General features: G+C 57.0%; 2 protein-coding genes across 12 annotated transcripts; one reads left to right on the top strand and one right to left on the bottom strand.

The window, feature by feature from the left end:
- Positions 1-5,799: 5,799 nt before the first annotated feature.
- LMF2 (lipase maturation factor 2) lies at positions 5,800-10,350 on the bottom strand. The gene is made up of 14 exons (XM_059937289.1): positions 10,191-10,350; positions 9,350-9,603; positions 9,168-9,196; positions 8,812-9,026; positions 8,558-8,736; positions 7,953-8,085; positions 7,655-7,789; positions 7,481-7,586; positions 7,311-7,407; positions 7,046-7,228; positions 6,741-6,909; positions 6,440-6,551; positions 6,272-6,368; positions 5,800-6,191 (listed from the first exon to the last, which is right to left on the bottom strand). The coding sequence occupies exons 1-14, from the start codon at positions 10,282-10,284 to the stop codon at positions 5,901-5,903; spliced, it is 2,094 nt and encodes a 697-aa protein (XP_059793272.1). The 5' UTR covers positions 10,285-10,350; the 3' UTR covers positions 5,800-5,900.
- Positions 10,351-10,481: 131 nt separating this feature from the next.
- Positions 10,482-20,852, top strand: NCAPH2 (non-SMC condensin II complex subunit H2). 11 transcript variants are annotated; one of them, XM_059937297.1, is made up of 20 exons: positions 10,482-10,718; positions 13,995-14,096; positions 16,409-16,464; positions 16,547-16,631; positions 16,707-16,775; positions 16,875-16,954; positions 17,036-17,169; positions 17,255-17,338; positions 17,785-17,915; positions 18,633-18,704; positions 18,796-18,972; positions 19,117-19,210; positions 19,324-19,377; positions 19,510-19,580; positions 19,660-19,753; positions 19,825-19,911; positions 20,009-20,064; positions 20,143-20,244; positions 20,339-20,488; positions 20,555-20,850. In XM_059937297.1, exons 1-20 carry the CDS (start codon positions 10,611-10,613, stop codon positions 20,693-20,695), a joined length of 1,947 nt encoding a protein of 648 aa, XP_059793280.1. In that variant the 5' UTR covers positions 10,482-10,610; the 3' UTR covers positions 20,696-20,850. The 11 variants fall into 11 exon arrangements, with proteins under 11 accessions (XP_059793280.1, XP_059793281.1, XP_059793282.1 ...); XM_059937298.1 differs by having other exon boundaries at positions 18,906-18,972; positions 19,117-19,224; positions 20,555-20,846; XM_059937299.1 differs by having other exon boundaries at positions 18,906-18,972; positions 19,117-19,224; positions 19,840-19,911; positions 20,555-20,846.
- The last annotated feature ends 28 nt before the right edge of the window (positions 20,853-20,880 follow it).

The following is a 20,880-nucleotide window of genomic DNA, read 5'->3' on the forward strand; positions in this document are numbered from 1 at the left end:
AACAAATTTATTGTTAAAAAAATGGACAAAGGAAAACGATGACAGCATTTATTGCCAATGATAACATTTAGCTTTCAAGAAAAAATTGGGATTTGGGAAAACTTGTGTCCACCACCGTGAACTTGACAGCTTCCTCATACTTAAAGATTTGTCTGATAAGGTGGATGGTGAAATTAGTGAGTGTGATTTTTTTAGACTGTATGATGGAATGTGTCAACATCTGGAAGATTTGCATAACTCACTGAGCCAAGATTTTCCAAATGACCAATATGTGACCCACCAAAATCACGCCTGGGTAAAAATATCCATTCAGAGTGCAAGATGCACACATGGATTTTCACATGGCAGAGGACAGAAAGCTCACTGGTAAGGTTTCAGATTCCAAATTGCAGTAAACCCCCAAGAAACTACCACTCACACCCCACGACCCCAAATCAGTGATCTGATGGAATGGTGCAGCCACCAGTCGAAGCCCCAGCCGTGGTGCCAGCTTGGAGACGGTGCCCCTGGGAGTCGGGCTGTGGAAAACGCCCTGTGTCTGGGAGCCATCTGGTGCACGTAGGCAAGCGGCTCTCACTCCTGCACCCGCAACCCCTGGAGAAGCTGTTGCTGCCTGCCCCAGTGACCGGGTGGTGCTGCATGTGGAATGCGCTTCTCAAGGAAGCAGCGCTTCCTCCCACAGACGGCCCTCCGAGCTGGGCAAGGCCAGCCACGTGGCCGTTCTGAGCACCTCGGCCGCTGAGTGAGCAGGCAGCTGAGGGGCGTGACCGGTGCTGACCTCCACTGGGAAAGAGCTGCTGGTGCACGACTGAGAGGCCAGGAGAACTGGGAACAAGCTGCTGGAGACCCATAGATGTGCAGTGCTGAGTCCAGCAGCCAGCTTAGTGGAAGACGGCAGCGCCCTCTGCAGACGGGCCCGAGGGCTCAGATACCTCAAGATGGTGAGCGTGGAGGCCCGACCAGCCCTACCTCGTGATTGTTGCAGGACCAAGCACAAGCTGTATTTTTTCCTCGCTGTCCTTCAAACATCTTCTGGTGGCTAACTTCACTGTTCAATGAGATGTGAGATGTAGAATTTTGAGATGCGACTGTACTGAGCTCAGGGGTGGGTGTCCAGCTGGAGCCTGGAAGTGATGTGCGTGCCTCCCCACCTGGCATGAGCGAGGGGTTTCGCGTGGGATGTAGAGTGGCTGCCTTGCGTTAGTGGAACGTTGTGTGGGAGTGGGGAGGGAGTGTGAATCGGAAAGATGGACTCATCAGGGGCCTGGGCACCCAAGGGGGTGGGTGTTGGAACTCTTCCTGTGGACGGAGGCTCTGCCTTGCCACGAGTCTGGGTGGGAGGCTGGGCTGCACTTCCTCTCCCACCTTTCCTTTTGGAAGTCAAGAAGGGGAGAAACTTGGTGCTCGCCCAGCAGCCATGGGGCCCACATGCCAGCCCCACTGGACTCCGGAGTCAGCCCTGGGTCCCAGCACTGTGCGTCCTCACCAGGTCAGGCTGTGGTAAGCTTTTGCCTCTGGTCAATCTTAGTAAGTTTATTCTTGGTAAAGGGACGTTCAAGTGAATTACTGGCTCGTTGCATTTGTATGTTTATTCATTTATGGGTATTTTTTTGAAGCTTGGGAAGATTGTGTTGCGTCAGATGACTGAACAGTTAAAAAATAAATTAAATTTGTAAAGCACTTAGAATATTTTAGGCATTTAAAATTTATAAATGGAACCCTTCAGAGTTATTGCTAAAACCTGCTAGAGTTAAATAGAACAGAGAAAATGAAAGTACATGAATTGGGAGACTCACTCTTGTTAAGAAGACAATACAGTTAACCCTTGAACAACTCCGGTTTGAACTGCACGGTCCACTTGTATGTGGATTTTTTCACTAAATACATATTACAGCACCACATGACCCTCGGTAGGTTGAATCTGTGGATTTGGAACCTCGGATATGGACGGCAAACTGTAAGGTTATCCTCAGATTTTCGACTGGTTAGGGTCGGCGTTCCTAACCTCAGTGCTGTTCAAGGGTCAACTGTACTATTCCATGCAATCTCTATCAAAATTCCAATGGCACTTTTATTTTTTCAGAAATAAAAAAAATCCATTCTAAAATCTCAAGGGATCCCAAATAGCCAAAAAATCTTGAAAAACAATAAAGCTGAAGGACTCACACTTCCCAATTTCAAAACTCACTATAAAGCTACAGTAATTAAAACAATGTGAGGGACTTCCCTGGCAGTCCAGTGGTTAAAACTCCACACTTCCACTGCAGGGGGAGTGGGTTTGATCCCTGATCTGGGAATAATGATCCAGCGCACCACGTGGCGAGGCCAAAAAAAAAGGGAGGGGGGCAAAGGACTTGGATAGACAGTTTTCCAAAGAAGATATACAAATGGCCAATAAGCACATGAACATAAGCTCAACATCATTAGCCATTGGGCAAATGCAAATCAAAACCACGTTGAGGGCTTCCCTGGTGGCGCAGTGGTTGAGAATCTGCCTGCCAATGCAGAGGACATGGGTTCGAGCCCTGGTCTGGGAAGATTCCACATGCCACGGAGCTGCTAGGCCCGTGAGCCACAACTACTGAGCCTGCGCGTCTGGAGCCTGTGCTCCGCAACAAGAGAGGTCGCGATGGTGAGAGGCCCGCGCACCGCGATGAAGAGTGGCCCCCGCTCGCCGCAACTAGAGAAAGCCCTCGCACAGAAACGAAGACCCAACACAGCCAAAAATAAAATATAAAACAACAACAACAACAACAACAACAAAACCACTTTGAGGGCTTCCCTGGTGGCGCAGTGGTTAAGAATCCACCTGCCAGTGCAGGGGACACGGGTTCGAGCCCTGGTCCAGGAAGATCCCACATGCCGCGGAGCAACTAAGCCCGTGTGCCACAACTACTGAGCCTGCGCTCTACAGCCCGCGAGCCACAACTACTGAGCCCGTGTGCCACAACTACTGAAGCCTGCGCACCTAGAGCCCACGCTCGGCAACAAGAGAGGCCACTGCAATGAGAAGCCCGCGCACCACAACGAAGAGTAGCCCCCACTCGCTGCAACTAGAGAAAGCCCGCACGCAGCAACGTGCAACCCAATGCAGCCAAAAATAAATAAATAAATTAAATTAAAAAACAAAACAAAAACAAACCACTTTGAGATACTATTTCTTACCCATGAGGATGGCTTTTATCAAAAGCGGGAAAATAACAAGTGTTAGTGAGGATGTGAAGAAACGGAAACCCTGGTACACTGCTGGAGGGAATGTAAAATTTAAAAGATGCAGCTGCTGTGATAAAGTTTGGTGGCTCCTCAAAAAGTCTACCATGAAATTGCCATGTGATCCTGCAATCCTACTTCTAGGTATACATCCAAAAGAACTGAAAGCAGGGACTCAAACAGATACTTGTGCACCCACGTTCACAGCAACATTATTCACAACAGCCAAAATGTGAGAATTACCCAAATGTCTAGTGATGGATCAATGGACAAAATGTGGCATAAACAGACAATGGAGTATTGTTCAGCCATAAAAAGGAATGAAGTTCTGACACAGGCTACTGCATGGATATACCTTGGAAATATTATGCTAAGTGAAAGAAGCCAGACATATAAGGGCACAAATTGTATGATTCTATTTACATGAAGTGTCCAGAATAGCTAACTCCATGAAGACAAAAAGTAGATTAGTGGTTGCTGAGGTCATGGGAAGGGGGGGTTGGAAGATGCCAGCTAGGCATAACAGGGTTTCTTCTTGAGATGATAAAAAGGTTTTAAAATTGACTATGGTGATTGATGCACAACTCTGTGAATCTACTGAAAGCCACTGAACTGTGTCCTTTAAGTGGGTGAGTTGTATGGCACGTGAACTACATCTCAAAGCTGTTATGGAAAACAAAAACACCTCCCCCGCCCCGCTCCAAAAGAGATTCATACACTGAGCTTAAAAGCCTAAGAAAAAGATCAGGTTTTTACATTTTAAATATATTACAGTTGTCTCTCTGTATCCAAGGGGGATTGGTTCCAGGAATCCCCCCAGACACCAAAATCCACGGATGCTCAAGTTCCCTTACGTAAAATGGTGTGTTTGCATAAACTAACACACATCCTCCATACACTCTAAATCGTCTCTAGATTACTTATAATACCTAACACAAGGGAAATGCTATGTAAATAGTTGTTGATTGTGCAGCCAATTCAAGTTTTGTTTTTTGGAACTTTCTGGAATTTTTTTCGATTATTTTCAACCCGAAGGTGGTTGAGTCCGTGGATGCAGAAGCTGAGGATACAGAGGGCCGACTGTACTTTTTTTTTTTTTTCGTTTTCTTTATTGTTTTCTATTCCGTTGATTTTTGCTCGTTTTAAAAAATATTTATTTATTTATGGCTGTGTCGGGTCTTAGTTGCGGCAAGCGGGATCTTTTGTTGTGGCGTGCAGGCTCTCTAGTTGCGGCGTGCGGGCTTAGTTGCCCCGTGGCACGTGGGATCTTAGTGTCCGGACCAGGGGTCGAACCCGAATCCCCTGCGTTGGAAGGCAGATTCTCAACCATCTTCTTCCCACCAGGGAAGTCCCTGGGCTGTTATGTACTGTCTTAAGCCAAAGGTCAACTTATAGATCATTTAACTCTGTCTAAGAGCATCCGAAGGCTCAGGTGGCAGGTCCCCTTGAGCCACGTGTGACAGTGGGCACTGGCTGAGCATGGAGCACTGTCTACTTGGGTCAGTTGGGGGGGGGGCTCAGTGACTTGGGGGGAGGGGTTGGGCACACTGGGGGGCTCTCCAGGGGTCTGTGAGGTGAGAGCATGAGGGATAGGGGCTGAGGACAGAGCCAGGCACAGGGGAGGCAGTGACTTCCTGATTGACAACCGATCTCCAAACCGAAACTTGGACAGCGCCTTCAACTCCTGCTCCCAGGAAGCGGTCAGAACACAGGTGGTCATACGTGTCCTCCCTCTTCCGGCCCTGACCCAGGGCCTCTGCTCCTCCTTGCTCTCCCCACCCACGCCCCATTCCGCTGTCAGCGGCCTGACGAGTTCCCTCCCCCATCTCTCCTCCACCCCTGCCTAGGCAAGGGCCAGTGTGCTGACCCTTCAGTTCTGCCCTGAGATGAGGAAGCAGGAGCAGGAGAGTAGGAAGGGGCTGCGTTCTGGTGAATTCTCCAGCCCTCAGGATGGTTTCAGGCCCCACGTTCCAGCACCAACCTCGTAGCCTTGATGTGTAGAGCTGACAGGTCGGCCAGGCTGTGCTGCACTGAGGCTCAGGGCTTCAGGCAGCACCAGCTCAGACCCTTGCGTCCATTTTATAGACGAGAATGTTGAGGACTGCACAGCGAAGGCACTCAGGAAGACTGGTCAGCCATCAGCCGGACAGTATCTGGGCTGTGTCCACCGTCAAAGGCAGGGACGGCCCACTGCCCTCAGGCCTCCCCAGTGGGAAGGAAATGGCAGGCACACGATCAAGCACGAACTGCCTTTATTCGTTCACGGATCCGAATGACAGGACAGGCTGCTGTGGAGATGACCTCAGGGCCGTCTTTCCTCCTCTCCCACAGCAGGTCAGCCTCATCCCTTTCTGTGCAGGAGCTCGTGTCAGGGGCATCAAGCTTGGACCCCTACGGTGGGAGCAAAAGGGAAGGACCTCCCACAGCCCTGATTACAATGTCCTGGGAAGGACCCTGGGCCAAGTCACACACGGGCCTCCTGGGCCATCCATCAGGCCAGAGAATGCCCTGGGACGGGACGTGGTTAGCGTGGGTAGACGAGTGGGCCCTCGAAGCAAAAGGGCAGCACCCCAACCTGCGTCTGCGTGGCAGCTGGCTAAGGCACGGTGGCTGGGCCACGTCCTGCTGCAGAAGGCCAGAGACAAGCCGGGACCCTGACCCTCTCCGGACGTGTGGCTGACAGAATGGGGTTACTTTTTCCGCCGAGGGGTCTGGGAACCGCTGCTTACGTCGGGGGCTGGGGAAGCTTGTTTGCTGGCAGCCACCGAGTCCTCCGGGGGGGCTGGCCTGTGCTTCTCCTCCTTGGCCCGAGGGGAGGACTGGGGGCCCAGAAGGGCCTGCATGACCCTAATGGCCACCACGGTCCCGAGGAGCCCCCAGAGCAGGGCAGGGGCCTCCAGGGGAGACAGCTGTTTCCGCATCCAGCGGAGCGCCTGAGCCAGGGTGCTGCTGGAGCTGCGGGGCCGGGGCGGGCTCTTGTCCTGGAGGGGGTCGGGGGGGCGTGGAGTAAGGCCTGGGCCCACCCCTGCCGCCCACCCCAGGCTGGCTGACGCCTTCCCACCTGAAGGCCAAACTGCCCGAGCAGCATGTCCAGCGTCGGGTCCCCCAAGGACACGGACGGGAAAAATTCCTCCACCCACTGGCGTCGCCACCACTGGCTGCAACGGCACGGGGCACTCAGGCGGCGCCAGCGCACAGGCCCCGCACCCCACCCGGCGCCCGGCCTTACCCCTGCTCCCCGGGCTTCGAGAACCGGTACTTGTAGCGCTGGGCCCGCACGTAAGTGGGCGGCTGCTTGTGGAAGGGGTACCTGGGCGCGTGGTTCTGGATGAGGCGGATCACTGCGAGGGGCGGGGAGCTAGCTCAGCACCCGGCAGCTCCCTCAGCCTGGGCCCTCCCCGCGGCCCCGCCCCCACAGCCCCCCCAACCCCGCCCCTCCCCGTGACACCTCCAGCAGCCCCGCCCCCGCAGGTCCCGCAGACCTCCCTATAGGCTCCGCCCCACGGCCCCGCCCCTCGGCCCAGCCTCACCAGGCTCTTTGCCCTGCAGCAGGCGGAGGACCAGGCTTGTGAACCAGGGACTGTGCGTGTGCGGGCCCAGGGCCGCGAACCACATCTGCCAATCGAGGCGCGGCTGGTGGGGCGCCACGATGGGGGGCGCCCGGCTCACGTTACCGGGCTTGTACATGAACTCGATTTCCTGCCAGGCAGAGTTAGGTTTAGCATTGCCAGCAGGACCTGGTTCCCGGCTCTTCCCCCCAACCCCACGCCTGTGGGCTCCCCAGCCCCGTGGAGCCCGCCACGCGCCCCAGACAGGGGCCCCAGGGAGCTCTCACCGTCCAGTGGTGCCCGTCATAGCTGCCCTCGAGCACCACCTCGGGCCGTCCACCCAGACCAGTCATCCGGCGGAAGAGGCCGTAGGAGTGGGCCAGCTGCAGGTGCTCCACGGTGCCAAACAGGCGGTGGGCCCCAGTCCAGAGGCGCCCATGGGTCGAGGGCTCCATGTAGGAGTATGGCACCTAGACACAGGTAGGCAGAGGCTCAGCAATGACCTTCCAGCCCTCTCCCGACCCCCTACCCCGGCCGCAAGGGACTACTCACCAGGCTGATCGTGAACAAAGCCACCGTGGCCGTGCCAAAGACGGACAGCTGGACTGCAGCACAGAACTTCTGCAGCCACCCTCGCACTTGGGTCCACCTGGCGGGCAGGGGACCGAAATGCAGTCAGGCCTGCTCTGCACAGCCCTACCCCACCCCCTTTGACTATGTACCTCCAGAGGGCGGTCAGCAGTTCCCAGGCAAGGGAGGCAGCCCCCAGCCACATGGTGGGGAGGGTGACCATCTTCAGCCACTGGGAGAACTGGTGGAAGGTGAAGGCTGTGGAAGGAAGGGCGTGTGAGGAGGGATGGCCCAGCCTCTGCCCTGAGCCCCCAGCTGGCACTCACTGGTTTTGGAGTGAACGCTGTGCTGTTCCCAATCCACTTCCAGGCCAAAGCAGTACACCACGCCAGAGGCCAGCAGCCCGTAGACGGCCAGTTCCAGCAGCAGGGCCAGCAGGGCCAGCAGGGCCTTGGGCCAGGCTGCAGGGCAAGACAGTCACGCGTCGGCTGGGAACAGGGCTGGAGGGTCTGCGGCCAGGGCGCTGGGGCAGGGCTAGAGCAGGGTCACGTGGGGGTGCTGGCAACACTCTGGCGGGCAGCGGGGGTGAGGACGGCTGTCTGTCCGGGACAGGCTGACACTCACAGGAGGGCGTCTTCTTGCGGCGGCTGTTGCCAGCCAGGTGTGCGTCATCCAGGAGGGCAGTGGTGAGCACCAGGGTGAGCAGGTTGAAGAAGTTATAATTGCCAGTGATGATAATCAGGACTTGCAGCAAGACCTGGCGAGGGTCTGGACTCAGCGCTTGCAGGGGCCGCCCCCTTCCTGCGCCCTTCAGAGCCCACTTCCAGGCCCCCCTGCACCATCCCTCCCCGCCCCACCTAGATCTCTCCTGCAGGCCCCTGTGCCCCCCTCATCACCGCATGCAGGCCTCTGTTTTCCCACTCCACCTGTCCTCCCCCTTGGCTCACACCTTCCACAGCTCCCCACCACCACCTGGAGAAAACCCAAGCTCGGCACGCCTCATGCGGCCCTTCCCCGCCTGCCCCTGCTGACCCAAGATGGACATCTTCCAGCGAGGCTGCAGCCCTGCCCCACAGGCACACCTTCAACGTCAGGCTGACTCGCTCCTCTGCCCGTGAGGCCTTTCTGACTGCTGGCAGCAGACACCCCATCCCCAGTGGGACCCTCTGGGCAGTGCAGAGGAAGGCCACGTCCTGCCTGTCTTCCTGATGGCTAAGGACCACACCCACCTGGGAGTAGAAGGCAGCCAAGCGCAGGCGGCGAACAGGAGCGAAGAACAGAGGGGGCACTGCAATCTCGATGAGGAAGGTGGCCACCACGCTGAGCTTGTGCAGCCAGACGGGCAGATGGTGGGCAAACCAGGAGGCGGGCGTGGGCAAGCACTGAGTCTCGAAGTGGTAGGTGAGGGCTGCAGGTGACAGGCGGATGGTCAGGGCTGGGCAGAGTCCCCCAAGACTGCCCCACGTCCAGGCAGAGACCTCACCGGTGAGCCCCCACCACGCGGGGCAACGGCTGGTCAGCTTGACCACACCCGAGGCAAACATGAGGCGAAACAGCAGCCAGCGCACGAGCCAGAAGGGGAGGTCTTCGTGGGGCAAGACCCCTGCCAGCCTGCCCTGGGCGTGCTTGTGGCGCGGGGGCAGCCTCAGAGGGGCCACCAACAAGGCCAGGAAGCCAGTCTCCAGCAGCAGGGAATCCCTGTGGGGAGAAAAAATAGCACAAAGGGCCTCCTCCCCATCAAGGCTGCTCCCCTAAGGGGGTCCTCCCGGGAGAGACAAACACAGCCCACCCCATCCACCCACCCAGCCTCCTGCAGCCCCACACCCAAAAATCACTCACCACTGGAAATAAAGAAACACCTGGCCCACCTGCAGGGAGAAGGGCTGTCAGGGAACAGGGGGTGTGTGTCTGCAAAGGCAGACAAGGCAGAGGCAGGGGTGCGGTGGAGAGCGCATGGGCCTGGAGTGAGCTGGAGATAAGGGTCCCAGTGGTGCAGGGGGCAGCAGGCAGCCCTCACTTGCCTGGTAGGCAGACAGGTAGGCGGCCCACAGCAGCAGGTAGACAAGGAAGTGGCGCAGCTGGTGCAGCAGCAGGGCTCCCAGGGCCAGCAGGGTGCCCAGGAGGCTCAGCAGCTCCAGGCCCTGTGCTGTGTCCAACCCCAGGAGCGGCGTCTCCCACAGCAGCGTTGGGGTCTCCCACAGCTGCGGCCAGCGTCCCTTTCCCTGCGGCCGCAGCGTCCTCCGTGCAGGCAGGATGCCCTCAGGGCCGTACAGGCCTGTGAGAGGGCACGTCAGGGCCAGGCACTGGACACTGCCCTCCAAGGCTTGACTCCTCCCGCCAGTCAGGGCCTTCAGACCCGCCTCCCCAGGTCAAGCCCTGCAGACCCCCACGCCCACCCCCGCCAATCTAGGTCAGGACCTGCTGACTCTGCCCGTTCACAGGTCAAGTCCTGCAGACCCTCCAGACCCTCCCACCCAGGTCAGGCCCCAGGCCTACCCGACTCCCCCAGGTCAGGATCTTCCACCCGGCAGGGCCCTGTTCCCCCTTCCTCCACGCCAGAGCGTGTTCTCTTACCTGCCCACCAGGTCTGGGCCCACCCCCCTCAGGGCTCTGCCCCCCGCCCCAGGTCAGAACCCAGAACCCAGAACCCTACTGAAAAGGGACCCTTGCACGCCTTCCCACTGCCCACACCCCCGCGGCCCGCAGGACACAAACCGCAGCCCCCTACCCCATGCATCAAGGCCTGGCCCTCACTCCCGCCCCCAGACAGCGGAGTGTCGGGTGGGGAGATGAGGGGTCACAGGGCGCGGGTTGCGGGGGGGGTCCCGGGTTGGGGGGGGGTCCCGCCCTCGGCGCCCTCACCCGGGATCTGCGTGTAGAGGGAAGCGAAGGCGAACATGAAGACGGCGGCCACGCCCTGGAGAAAGAGCTGCCGCGGGAGCCGGGAGCCAGCCATATCCGCTACGCTGCTGCGGGCTGGACTGGATACCAGGGTCCTGTCCGCTCCGCCCCGCCCCTCCCCGCCGGCGGCAGCTGCAAGCCCCGCCCCGCCCCGCGCAGCCGCAGGCCCCGTCCCCACGCATGCCCCGCCTCCGGCGCGTCCTGAGACCCTTCCGGTGCGATTCCTCAGCTTCACGTCAGAGATGTGCGCGTGTCGCTGCGCGCTACGTATTTTCCTGGGCGGGAACAGTAAAATGGCGCCAGAACTAGCGGCGGGCTGAGCACACTGGGCCCCTCGAAGCCGGCCCTGCGGTCCCCGGGCCGACCCGGCCCCTCCCGGACATGGAGGACGTGGAGGCGCGCTTCGCTCACCTCCTGCAGCCCATCCGCGACCTCACCAAGAACTGGGAGGTGGATGTGGCGGCCCAGCTGGGCGAATATCTTGAGGAGGTGAGGGCGGCCCCGGGGAGTGGCGCGGGGCAGGGGCTGCCGGGGGCCCCGCCGCCTCCTGCTGTGTGTCCGTCTGGCGCTCTGATCGCACTCGTCCTCAGGCTCGTTTCTTTTATCCCAGCCCCGTCTCTGCCCCTCGAAATCATCCTTTATTAGATTAGCCTGGAGTTGTCCTTACAGCTCCTGTAACTGCCCGTTAGTGAGCCTTGAAATCGATTTAGTGAGTGGCGACCAGCATTTTTCTCTAATAGAGTAAATTACGATTTGTGTGCATGTGTGGGTGTGTGAGGGGTCTGGATCACGATGTAAGAGGGATATCTGATGTTAGATTTTCAAACCAGTTTCAAGCTACTGCCATGTTCCATCTCGTCAGCATTTAACCTTTTTCCCGTATTTGACAGCTGTGTCTAGACGTCGTTAAGGAGCTGTCCGCTCCGTTTCTGCACTTCACTTTCACTCCTCAGCCCGCTTGGACTGCTCTTGCCTTGATCAATAATGATATCCCTCTTACCAAATCCAAGGGTCACCAGAAGTGTCATCTTATTCAACTCAGCAGCATTTGGTGGGTTGACCACGTCCTCTTTTTTGAAACAGGTTTTGGTGTTCTGATTTTCTTCCGATTTCGTTACCTACTTTTTCTCTCCTATCCAGTCTCAGTGTTGAGCTCCTCAGGGTGTGGCCTGAGCCAGCTTTTTACGCATTTCCCCTAAGCCGTTTAATTTATTTCCATGATTTTAAGTATCACTTGTATGAGAACAACTCCTAGGTTTATTTATTTATTACCCCCTCCCTCGATTTATATTTCCATTCCAGGTCTTTTTTCGGAATCTATTTTGTGTATCCAGCTGCTCATCTTGACATTCCACTTAGATTTCACACAGGCAACTCAGGTTTAATATATTATAAAGGGGAGCTCTTTGTTTTTTTGCTCAAATCCCAGCCTTCCTGATCGTGGTATATGGCACTACTGTTCAACCAAGGTGAACGCTAAGAGCTATTGAAACCCCACACTCCACACCAGTTCACCCGTGAATTCTCCCATGCCACCAGAATTTCACTTCAGTTCATCTATTTTCCATTTTCTCTGATCCAGGCCACAATTTGGCTCCCATTCATGCTAAAACCTTCCTTCCTGGCCTCCCTACTGTTGCTTTTGGCCCCATCCAATTCATGCTCCGCCCAGCAGCAAGTGTGATGCTTAAAAATTAAAATCAGGCTGCAGCACTGCCCTGCCTGAAACCCCTCAGTGGCTTTCCATTGCTCCCAGAAGAAAATCCACATTTCCTTCTCTGAACCTGGCCCTGCCCACTGTCTTAGCCTTGTGACAGGCTCTTCTCCACCTGGTCTTTTGAACCTGTCAGTCAACAACACCCAAGTTCATTCTTCGCTGAGAGTCTTTATATTTTCTGCACTCAATGGCAAAAATTCTTTGCCTAGTTCTTTTTATGACTAATTCTTTCTCATCCTGTATCTCTCAGTTGAAATATCAGCTGATCACCATGTCTAAAATAGTTCTCTGTCATAGTACCTTCTGTATTTTAGAATGTTCATCGTAAGCTATTCTCTAACTTGTTTATGGTCTGTTTCCACCCTAGAATGTAAATTCTGTGAGGGCAGGGACTATGTTCATGCTCTCTCCCCTTTGCTTAATAGAATGCCTGACACATAGTAGGTGCAGAACAAATGTTTGTGAAATGGACACTTGATCTGGCAATCGACCTCTGCTTAGACGTAGAGTCTCCTGAGAACATTCAGAGAGCTATGCTAGGCGGGGCCGGTGTGGATTCAGGCTTCCACATCGGGCAGGGTGCTCGTGGATGCCTGGTAAACCTACTTGCTTGCTCAGCTCCCCTCCTGCTTCATGTGTCTGCTTTTCCAAACCTCCTCTGCCCCCTGAAGTTCTGATTTCTCTGCCTCTAGTTTTGTCTTTCTCCTCCTTTCATTTTCCACATAGCTACCAGAACATTCTTTCTTTTTTTTTTTTAAAACACATTTTATGTTGCTGTCCTCTTCACACACTTCCTCTGTCTTTCAGGAATTAGCAGAAGTGGTGCCATGGTGGCTCCTCTCAGACTCTCCCCCTTTGTTGTGCCACCGTAGTACCTAACATCTCGCCTTATTCCCCAGCACACCCTCTGCTTTGGACATGTTTGCGTAGTACTCATCTTCCTAAATCGTTGAAACCTGTGTCTGCTAACTGCCTTTGCGTGGGTGCCTTTGCTCTTCCTAAAATGCCGTTCCCTTCATCTGTCTGGGGAGCATCGGTCTGTCTTCAGGCGTAGCTCTGTTGTCCCCCCTTGTTCATCAGACGTGTATTGAACGCCGGTGCCGGGCGCTGAGCTGAAGGCTGGAATTGCCCTAGTGTGGCTCACGGTCTGCTGGGGGAGGAGAGACTCAGTGTGACAAGACCACCCTAACGGTGGCGAGGCCCGAGGCACGTCCTAGGGAGACTGCTAGAGAGGTCAGTCTGAGCGCGCTGGGGCTGGACGTTCCAGGCAGATGGAGAGCAAAGGCAAAGGGCTTGAAAACCACGTGGAGGCTTCAGAGTACTGTTCCCTGAGGCGCCGGGTTGTGGGGAAGATCCTGAGTTAAGTATGGAGATAGAGTCTGGGGACTTTGGATGTCTTGGTGGACATACCTAGTGGGCAGCTATAAACACAGTTCTGCAGCTTAGGAGAGAGAGCTGGTCTAGGTGGGCTTGGGGACTGTTGGCATATGGTTGGTGGACACAGATTTAAGGGGTGGTAGGAATTGGGGCTCATGAGGGGCTGCGGGGTTGGTGGTTGCAGAGGAAGGAGGAGGATGTACTTGGAAGTGTTTCCTGACTTTCCTGCTCCAAGGATTGAGACCCCAGCGTTTTGTCTCTGTCTCCCCCACCCCTGAGGGTCCTCAGCCCTTCTCTCGGGGTGGGGGTCTTCCTGCTGGAGTCTGGCTGAGTTGGCCCCGACTAGGATGGGTGAGGTGTGAGCACCTCCGGAGAGGAGGTGGAGTGTAGCTCTGGCCGTTTGTGGATGATCCACTCTAGGGGCCTCCCTCTTCCAAAACACTAGGTCTCAGAGATTACAGGAAGTAGCGAAAATCACAAAGACCTGTCTTTTGCCTCTAAAAAATTGCACAACCGGTGAGCCCTAAGCAGAGCCAGAGCTGTCGTTCTGAGGGGCTGCTTGTGGTGATGGGTACTTTGGGCCAGTGGCACTGGGAGAAGCTGGGGTGGCGGGTGGGCTGCCAGCGAGAAGGGTGCATAGACTTCCCACTGCCCTGCGTTGTGTCTTGCAGCTGGACCAGATCTGCATTTCTTTTGACGAAGGCAAAACCACAATGAACTTCGCCGAGGCAGCACTGCTGGTCCAGGGCTCCGCGTGCGTCTACAGTAAGAAGGTGGGCCCCTCCGGCTGCTGGTCTCGGTGTTGCAGTGTCTCGTGGGACCGAGGTCTGCTGTCCTGCCGGGGCAGGTGGCAGGCTCACCAGCGCCTCCCACCTCCTCCCCCAATTCCTCGCCACCTTTTAACACCAAAGAACAAACTTGGATTTGATAATTGCGGGGTTGGGACTTCCCTGGCGGTCCTGTGGTTAGGACTCCGCGCTTCCCCGGGGGGATGGGTTTGATTCCTGGTTGGGGAACTAAGATCCCACATGCCGTGCAATGTGGCCAAAAAAAAAGAAGAAGAAGAAAAAGAAAGAAAGACATTTTATTGTAAAGGGAAGGAAAGAGATTGGGCAAATACTAAATCGGTGGCTCTCAACCCAGGCTACACTCCAGTTAATCACCAGTGCCTCGCCCTAACCCAGACTGATTAAATCAAGATCCCCGGGTGGTGGGGCGGAGGGGCAGGCAGGTCGCAGGATTTTCTGAACTACCCTCTGACAACCAGGATTGAAAACCACGGAGCTGGGGTGGCCAGCCGGGTGGGGGGAGGGGAAAGGGGAGCTGGGAGAGGAAAATGGATGAAACAAAGAACCAGAAGAAAAAAAGAAAAGACGACTCATCTCAGGAGACTGCAGGGAGAAACACTGATGCAGAGAAGGTGGGCCCAACAGTTTGCAGAGTTCACACCGAAGGCCAGCCCCAATTTTCACAATGGAGCATATAAGTCAGCTACTGAGAATCAGCTACTGGATAGGAGATTTGGAGAGTGAGGTTTGGCGAAAGTTCAAAATATTTGCTGAGGGGAATGCAAAATAAAAGATTAATTGAAAGCATGGGTAGTCTAATGAAGATTAAACGCTGGAAATTCTTCTCCAGCAGCAGTAGCTGTCCCCTAGTGGAGGAGCATGGAAACGTGGACCACAGCACTGATCCCAAATTGGTGGTTTAGTGGGAGGGGGGAAAATAAAAAGTGCACTGGAGGTTAAGGGTTCAGAAGAAGTGTGTTGAGGAGCTCAGTAACGGGGTCCCAACCAGACAGAGGAGGGGGAGTAACCTACATGCAGGGTAACTGGCGCAGGGTACCATGGACCTACCTCTGGGCACTGTAAGTTATTAAGATGGTCTGAGATTTCATTGGTTTTTGTCCTAGATGATCCAATTAAATTGGATTCTTTCGCCCTGCATTTGTCCTAAGAAGGAATATCTGCAACTAACTTTGAAAGCACAAACCCTAAGGTGAACCGATAGACAAATATGTAGACGGGTAGATATGTGATAAAGCAGGTGTAGCAAAATGTTAGCACGAAGTCTGGAAGGTGTGAGGGGAGCGTTGGCTGTAGTCAGCGCTGTCCAGCCGGACCTTCCGAGCTGATGGGAACGTTCTGTGATCTGTGCTGTCCAATACGTGCGGCTCCTGAGCCCTTGAAATGTGGCAGGCGTGACTGAGGCATCTTGCGTTTTATTAACTTTTAATTACATTTAAATTGATAGCGCCACCTGTGGCTCACCGCTGCTGTATTAGATGGTGCAGCACTGGATTTCTACATCCCTGGTGCAAGTCCTGGACCCACTACTGATTGAGGTTACTTTGATTCTCTGAGTCTCAGTTTATCTCGTATACAATGAGAATAGTGATGGCACCTAATTCAGACAGAGTAAATGAGACGAAGCATGAAGCACAGTCCTGTGTATGTGACAAACACTAAGAAAGTTAACGTTTCTTATTCCTGGTGAGTGGGATCCATGCGATCAGGGGCCACCATCTGTTCTGCTCACCGCTGTCTTCTACCGGGCGCTGTCACCCCAGAGGAAATGGCCCAGGGGCAGCGCGTGTATGCACCCTCCTGCTGGGTGCTCTGTGGTGTCTGGAAGATCCCAACCCTCACCTTAACGGTGGGGCCCCACAGGTTGTGGCTGGAGCTGTGACGGGCTGGCAGAGACCCCCAGGTGCTCCTGCAGGTTGGGCCCTGGTTGGAGCAGCAGGGACGCGGGCTGCAGGCAGGCTGGTTGGTGTGCCAGCAGTGAAGGCAGACAGGGCTGCGTGGGGCACAGGGCGGGGTGCCACAGTGTGGAGGTGGCCACACCTGCTGCGGCATGGTGTAAGGGCGCAGGAGGAGGAGTGGGAGCTTCGGCTGTTAGGTAATTCTGGGGAAACATACTGGTTTGATTGGACAAGTATTTTTGGCAGCCACATTGGCAGGAATTGTGCTGGGGGTTTTGGAGAGGACATCTGGGCTTCTCCGTGTACTCGGACGACTAGTTCGAAAGGCTCTGGGGAGGGCCCCTCCTTTCTGCATCCTCACTGCCCGCTTCTGGTTGCCAGGTGGAATATCTCTACTCGCTGGTCTACCAGGCTCTTGATTTCATCTCTGGCAAGAAGTGAGTACTGGAGGTGGGGCCTGCATGCAGCTCGGGAGGCCCCATGGCCTCCTGTGATGCCCTTGCACTGATTCTCTCTCAGGCGGGCCAAGCAGCTCTCCTGTGAGCGGGAAGACGGGCCCACTGGGGATGCCGGCTCCAGGGCCCCCCAGGAAGTGGAGTATGAGGTGAGGTTTCCTGGGTGCCCGGCATTGCCCCCTGTGCTTGCCAGGCACCCTCCTGAGCTCTCCTTTCCCCCGCAGTTCCTGTCGTTGGATGACCTCTCTGATTCCCGCGCTAACGTGGATCTGAGGAGTGACCAGGCCCCCAGTGTGAGTGCCCCTCTCCTGCGTTTAGCTGATGGGGGTGTTGGAAGGTGGTGTCATGCCACGTGGGTTCTCATGGTTCACCCACTCTTGGCCTCTGTTCAGGAGACCCTCATCGTCCCCCTCCTGCCCATGGCCCTGGTAGCCCCTGATGAGACGGAGAAGAATAGTAACCCCCTGTACAGGTGCGGGCCCGAGCCTGGTGGGTGGAGGGTGGGGTGTGCTGGGGAAGGGTCACTGTAGCACCTGTGTTTTTGCCAGCACAGCTGTCGGGGGGAGGTCCTGGCCAGCCGGAAGGATTTTAGGATGAATACGTGCACCCCCCACCCCAGAGGAGCCTTCATGTTGGAGCCGGTGGGCATGTCCCCCATGGGGGCACTGCTGCCGAGGAACCAGAAGGGTGAGGGCTCGGATGTTGGTGGGAAGGAAAGGGCCTTCTGCGGGGGAAGCGGGGCTGACCCCGTTCAATCCCCCGTCTTTCCCAGAGGCCGGGAGGGCTGAGGAGCAGCCAATGGAAGTCTCTGCGTGCAGGAGTCCCGTCCCGGCGCTCAGCATCTCCCAGGAGCCAGGTGAGGAGCGAGCGGCCAGGTGGAGCCGCAGGGTGGGGGGGGGATGGGGCCCTGCACTCAGCCACCCCAGCCTGCCCACCGCTGTACAGCCTGTGGAGGGGTGAGGCGTGGGGAGCAGGCCTCTGTGCTGTCTTGGTTCAGTGACCACCCCCTGACCATTCTGGGGCTCTGAGGTTTGGGCCCACCCCCTCCTCTCTGGGCAGACAGAGGTGGCAGCATTTCAAGAGAAAAATTACTAAGAAATAAAATGAACCAAACAGAGCAGCAGTATGACGAGAGTGTAAAATGCCCTGCCGCATCCTCTGGTTCTAACAAACGGAGCTGAGAGAGGAATGGCCTCTCAGGTTCTCCTTGGGTCGGCCCCTCATCCCGGAGAGGCAGCCCCCCTTCTGCTGTCTGGTCTTCAGGCTCCTTGGGGCTGACTGGTCTCTTCCTTCCCTGCCCAGGCACCACTCCAGAAGGCCCAGTGCCCGGAGGTGGGGGTGAGGAAGAGGATACAGAGGGGGCAGCAGAGCCCCCCGAGGCCTCAGCCCCTGAGGTCCCGATGGAGCCGCAGGAGCCCAGGAGCCCAGAGCAGGTGGGACCCACCATCCGGCCTGCAAAGCTCTAGCCCTCAGCCCTGGCGGGGACAGTCTCGCTTACACAGGGAAGGCAGTCCCCTGGTCTCTGCCCCTTCTCTGGTCCTTGCACACCAGGGCAGTGGGTGCGTCCCCCAGCCAGCCCTAGACCTGGCCCTGCACCCTGCCCTTTTGGGCCGCAGCTTTCACGTCTCTCCCCTCTCCGAGCAGAGCAGCTGCTGCTCTCAGACAGGGGTGGCTGGTGCTCAAGGTTACTACCCAGAATGGCAGCTGGTCTCCAGAGCTGACTCTCCCAAGGCCAGGCTGGCACGAGTGGACAGGCGGCCTCCCTCATCCCCGAGGGTCAGCTCTATGATCCAGCCTAGAGCTAAGAAATCTTTTTTTATAAGAAAAAATCCTGACACATATAGGAAAAAATATTAACATTTGTCAATTTTGCCTGGTAGATACATGGATATCACATCGTTCTATTATTTTTTCTCTGTTTTTTAAAGAAGAAAAAGTACCCTGTGACCACTAGTTTACTGATTTGTATGTTCTCCTAAAGTTTTTCCTAGAACTTTTGTTTTACTTTTTAGTCATTAAACTATTTGAACTTCCTGCCCCCAGAGAAGGTCCCTGCAGGATTCTTGGTGTCTGGCCCCAGAGCAGGGCTGCTGGGGTGCCTGGAGCCTTGGGTGGAGGAGGAGAGGGGAACCCTCGGCGTTTCTTTGCAGAGTGCGGCCCAGCCCAGGAGGTGTGCACTACGGGAGCGAAGGGAGGCCCTGGAGCCTGCGTCCCGGCTGAAGGTGAGGGGTGGTGGGGCCTGGACCCCCAGCAGGGAGGGTATGCTTGAGGCCCCTCTGCAGTGGCTGTCTTTTGAGCAATCTTCTTCCCCAGAACTGGACCTCTCTCCTGCAGCCCCAGGGCACCTCCCTCCCTATGTCTCTCGACTGGGGGGAGGGTGCATGTCCTCCACTCTCCTGTGTCTGCTTGTGCTCTGTGCTCAGGAGACCCCAGACCCCTGGCAGGGCCTGGACCCCTTCGACTCCCTGGACTCTAAGCCCTTCAGGAAAGGTAACTGGGGGAGGGGCACTGCCCCTGGGCGTCCAGGGCGGGGCTCACCTGGCTTGAGTGGAGGCTGGGGCTCCAGGGCCCGTGGGCACGGTGATCTGCCCTGGGCCATGGTTGTGCTCCGAGACCGTCTTTGTTTGCCCCCAGGTAGGCCCTACTCCGTGCCCCCCTGTGTGGAGGAGGCTCCAGGACAGAAGCGTAAGAGGAAGGCTGCTGTCAAGCTGCAGGACTTCCACCAGTGGTACCTGGCTGCCTGTGCGTGGGCCTGGGGGCTGGGCCAGGGCCCGAGGGCCCGGGGGCCCGGCTGTGGCTGTGGGACTTGGCTTGGCGCCTGCTGACCCAGTCCTCTTGCAGATGCTGACCACGCTGACAGCAGGAGGCCCCGGCGAAAGGGCCCTTCCTTTGCAGGTGAGGCCGGGGCCTCGTGGGCTCTTCTGAGGGATGATGGCACCATGCTCTGCCACCTCCCCTCAGCCTGGGTGGACTCGGGTGGCCCTGGGCAGGATGAGGGAGCCCTTCTCACAAGGCTTTCGTGTGCAGACATGGAGGTGCTGTACTGGAGGCACGTGAGGGAGCAGCTGGAGACCCTCCGGAAGCTGCAGAGGAGGGAGGCAAGTACCGGCCACCACCTGGACCCCACTCGGCCCCTGGTGGGAGAGGCAGTGCCCCTCAGATGCTCTCTTTGCGCAGGCGGCCGAGCGGTGGCGGCCGAGGGCTCAGGAGGAACCGTGGCCTGCGGAGGAGGACCGGCTGGAGGACTCCCTGGAGGACCTGGGAGCGGCAGGTGGGCGCCTACGGGGGGCAGGCCGGGTCGGGGCTCAGCGCTGGCTGTGGGCTAACCTGCCTTCTACTCAGGTCCTCCCCTCCCAGCAGGTGACTTTCTAGAGCCCGAGGAGTACGCAGAGCCTGAGGGGGCCGAGCCTGGGGAAGACGCAGACCTGGGTAGGTCTGGGAGCGGGCTGCTGGCCAGGGGACCCTGAGGGGAGGAAGGAGAAGGTGAGGCTCACGGCCGCAGCACCTCACGGCTGCCCTTTTCCAGAAGCGGAAGCCATGCCAGCGTCCCTAAGCTACGAGGAGCTGGTCCGGAGGAACGTGGTAGGCCCAGGTCAGAGTGGGTGGGGGAGCCGGGCGGTGGGCCCCGCACAGAGGCGATAGCCCCTGCTCCTCCCCCAGGAGCTCTTCATCGCCACCTCGCAGAAGTTCGTCCAGGAGACAGAGCTGAGCCAGCGCATCAGGGACTGGGAGGACGTCATCCAGCCCCTGCTCCAGGAGCAGGTGAGGTGGGCCGGGCCAGGGCCTCTGGTGGAGGGCTGGAGCCTCCTGCTGCCTGCCTTGGGCCAGCCCCAGGACCTGCCCCTCCCCCTTGCAGGAGCAGCATGTGCCCTTTGACATCCACACTTACGGGGACCAGGTAGTCTCAAGGTTCAGCCAACTCAACCAGTGGTGTCCCTTTGCGGAGTTGGTGGCTGGCCAGCCTGCCTTTGAGGTGTGTCGTTCCATGCTGGCCTCCCTGCAGCTGGTGAGTGGGCCTGGGAGCCTGGGAGGGAAGCGGTCCCTGGTCTCTGCTGACCATCTGTCTCTACAGGCTAACGACTACACAGTGGAGATCACCCAGCAGCCTGGGCTAGAGGCGGCGGTGGATACCATGTCCCTGAGACTGCTCACGTACCAGCGGGCCCACAAGCGCTTCCAGACCTATGCTGCCCCCTCCATGGTCCAGCCCTGAGCGGGGAGCACGGAGACCGGGGTTGGGCCCTGGAGCCCTGTCCCCCGCAGGTGCTGGGCATGCATCTGCTCACTCCACTCTGCTTCCTGGCTCGCCCAGCCCAATAAAGTGTTGCCATCCCGCCAATCCCTTTAAAAAACCTTTACAGAACTGTTCCGTGTGGAGGAAAGGGCTGTCGATCCTCT

The sequence above is a fragment of the Balaenoptera ricei genome, chromosome 10 (assembly GCF_028023285.1).
Source record: "Balaenoptera ricei isolate mBalRic1 chromosome 10, mBalRic1.hap2, whole genome shotgun sequence".
Taxonomy (NCBI): Eukaryota; Metazoa; Chordata; class Mammalia; order Artiodactyla; family Balaenopteridae; genus Balaenoptera; species Balaenoptera ricei.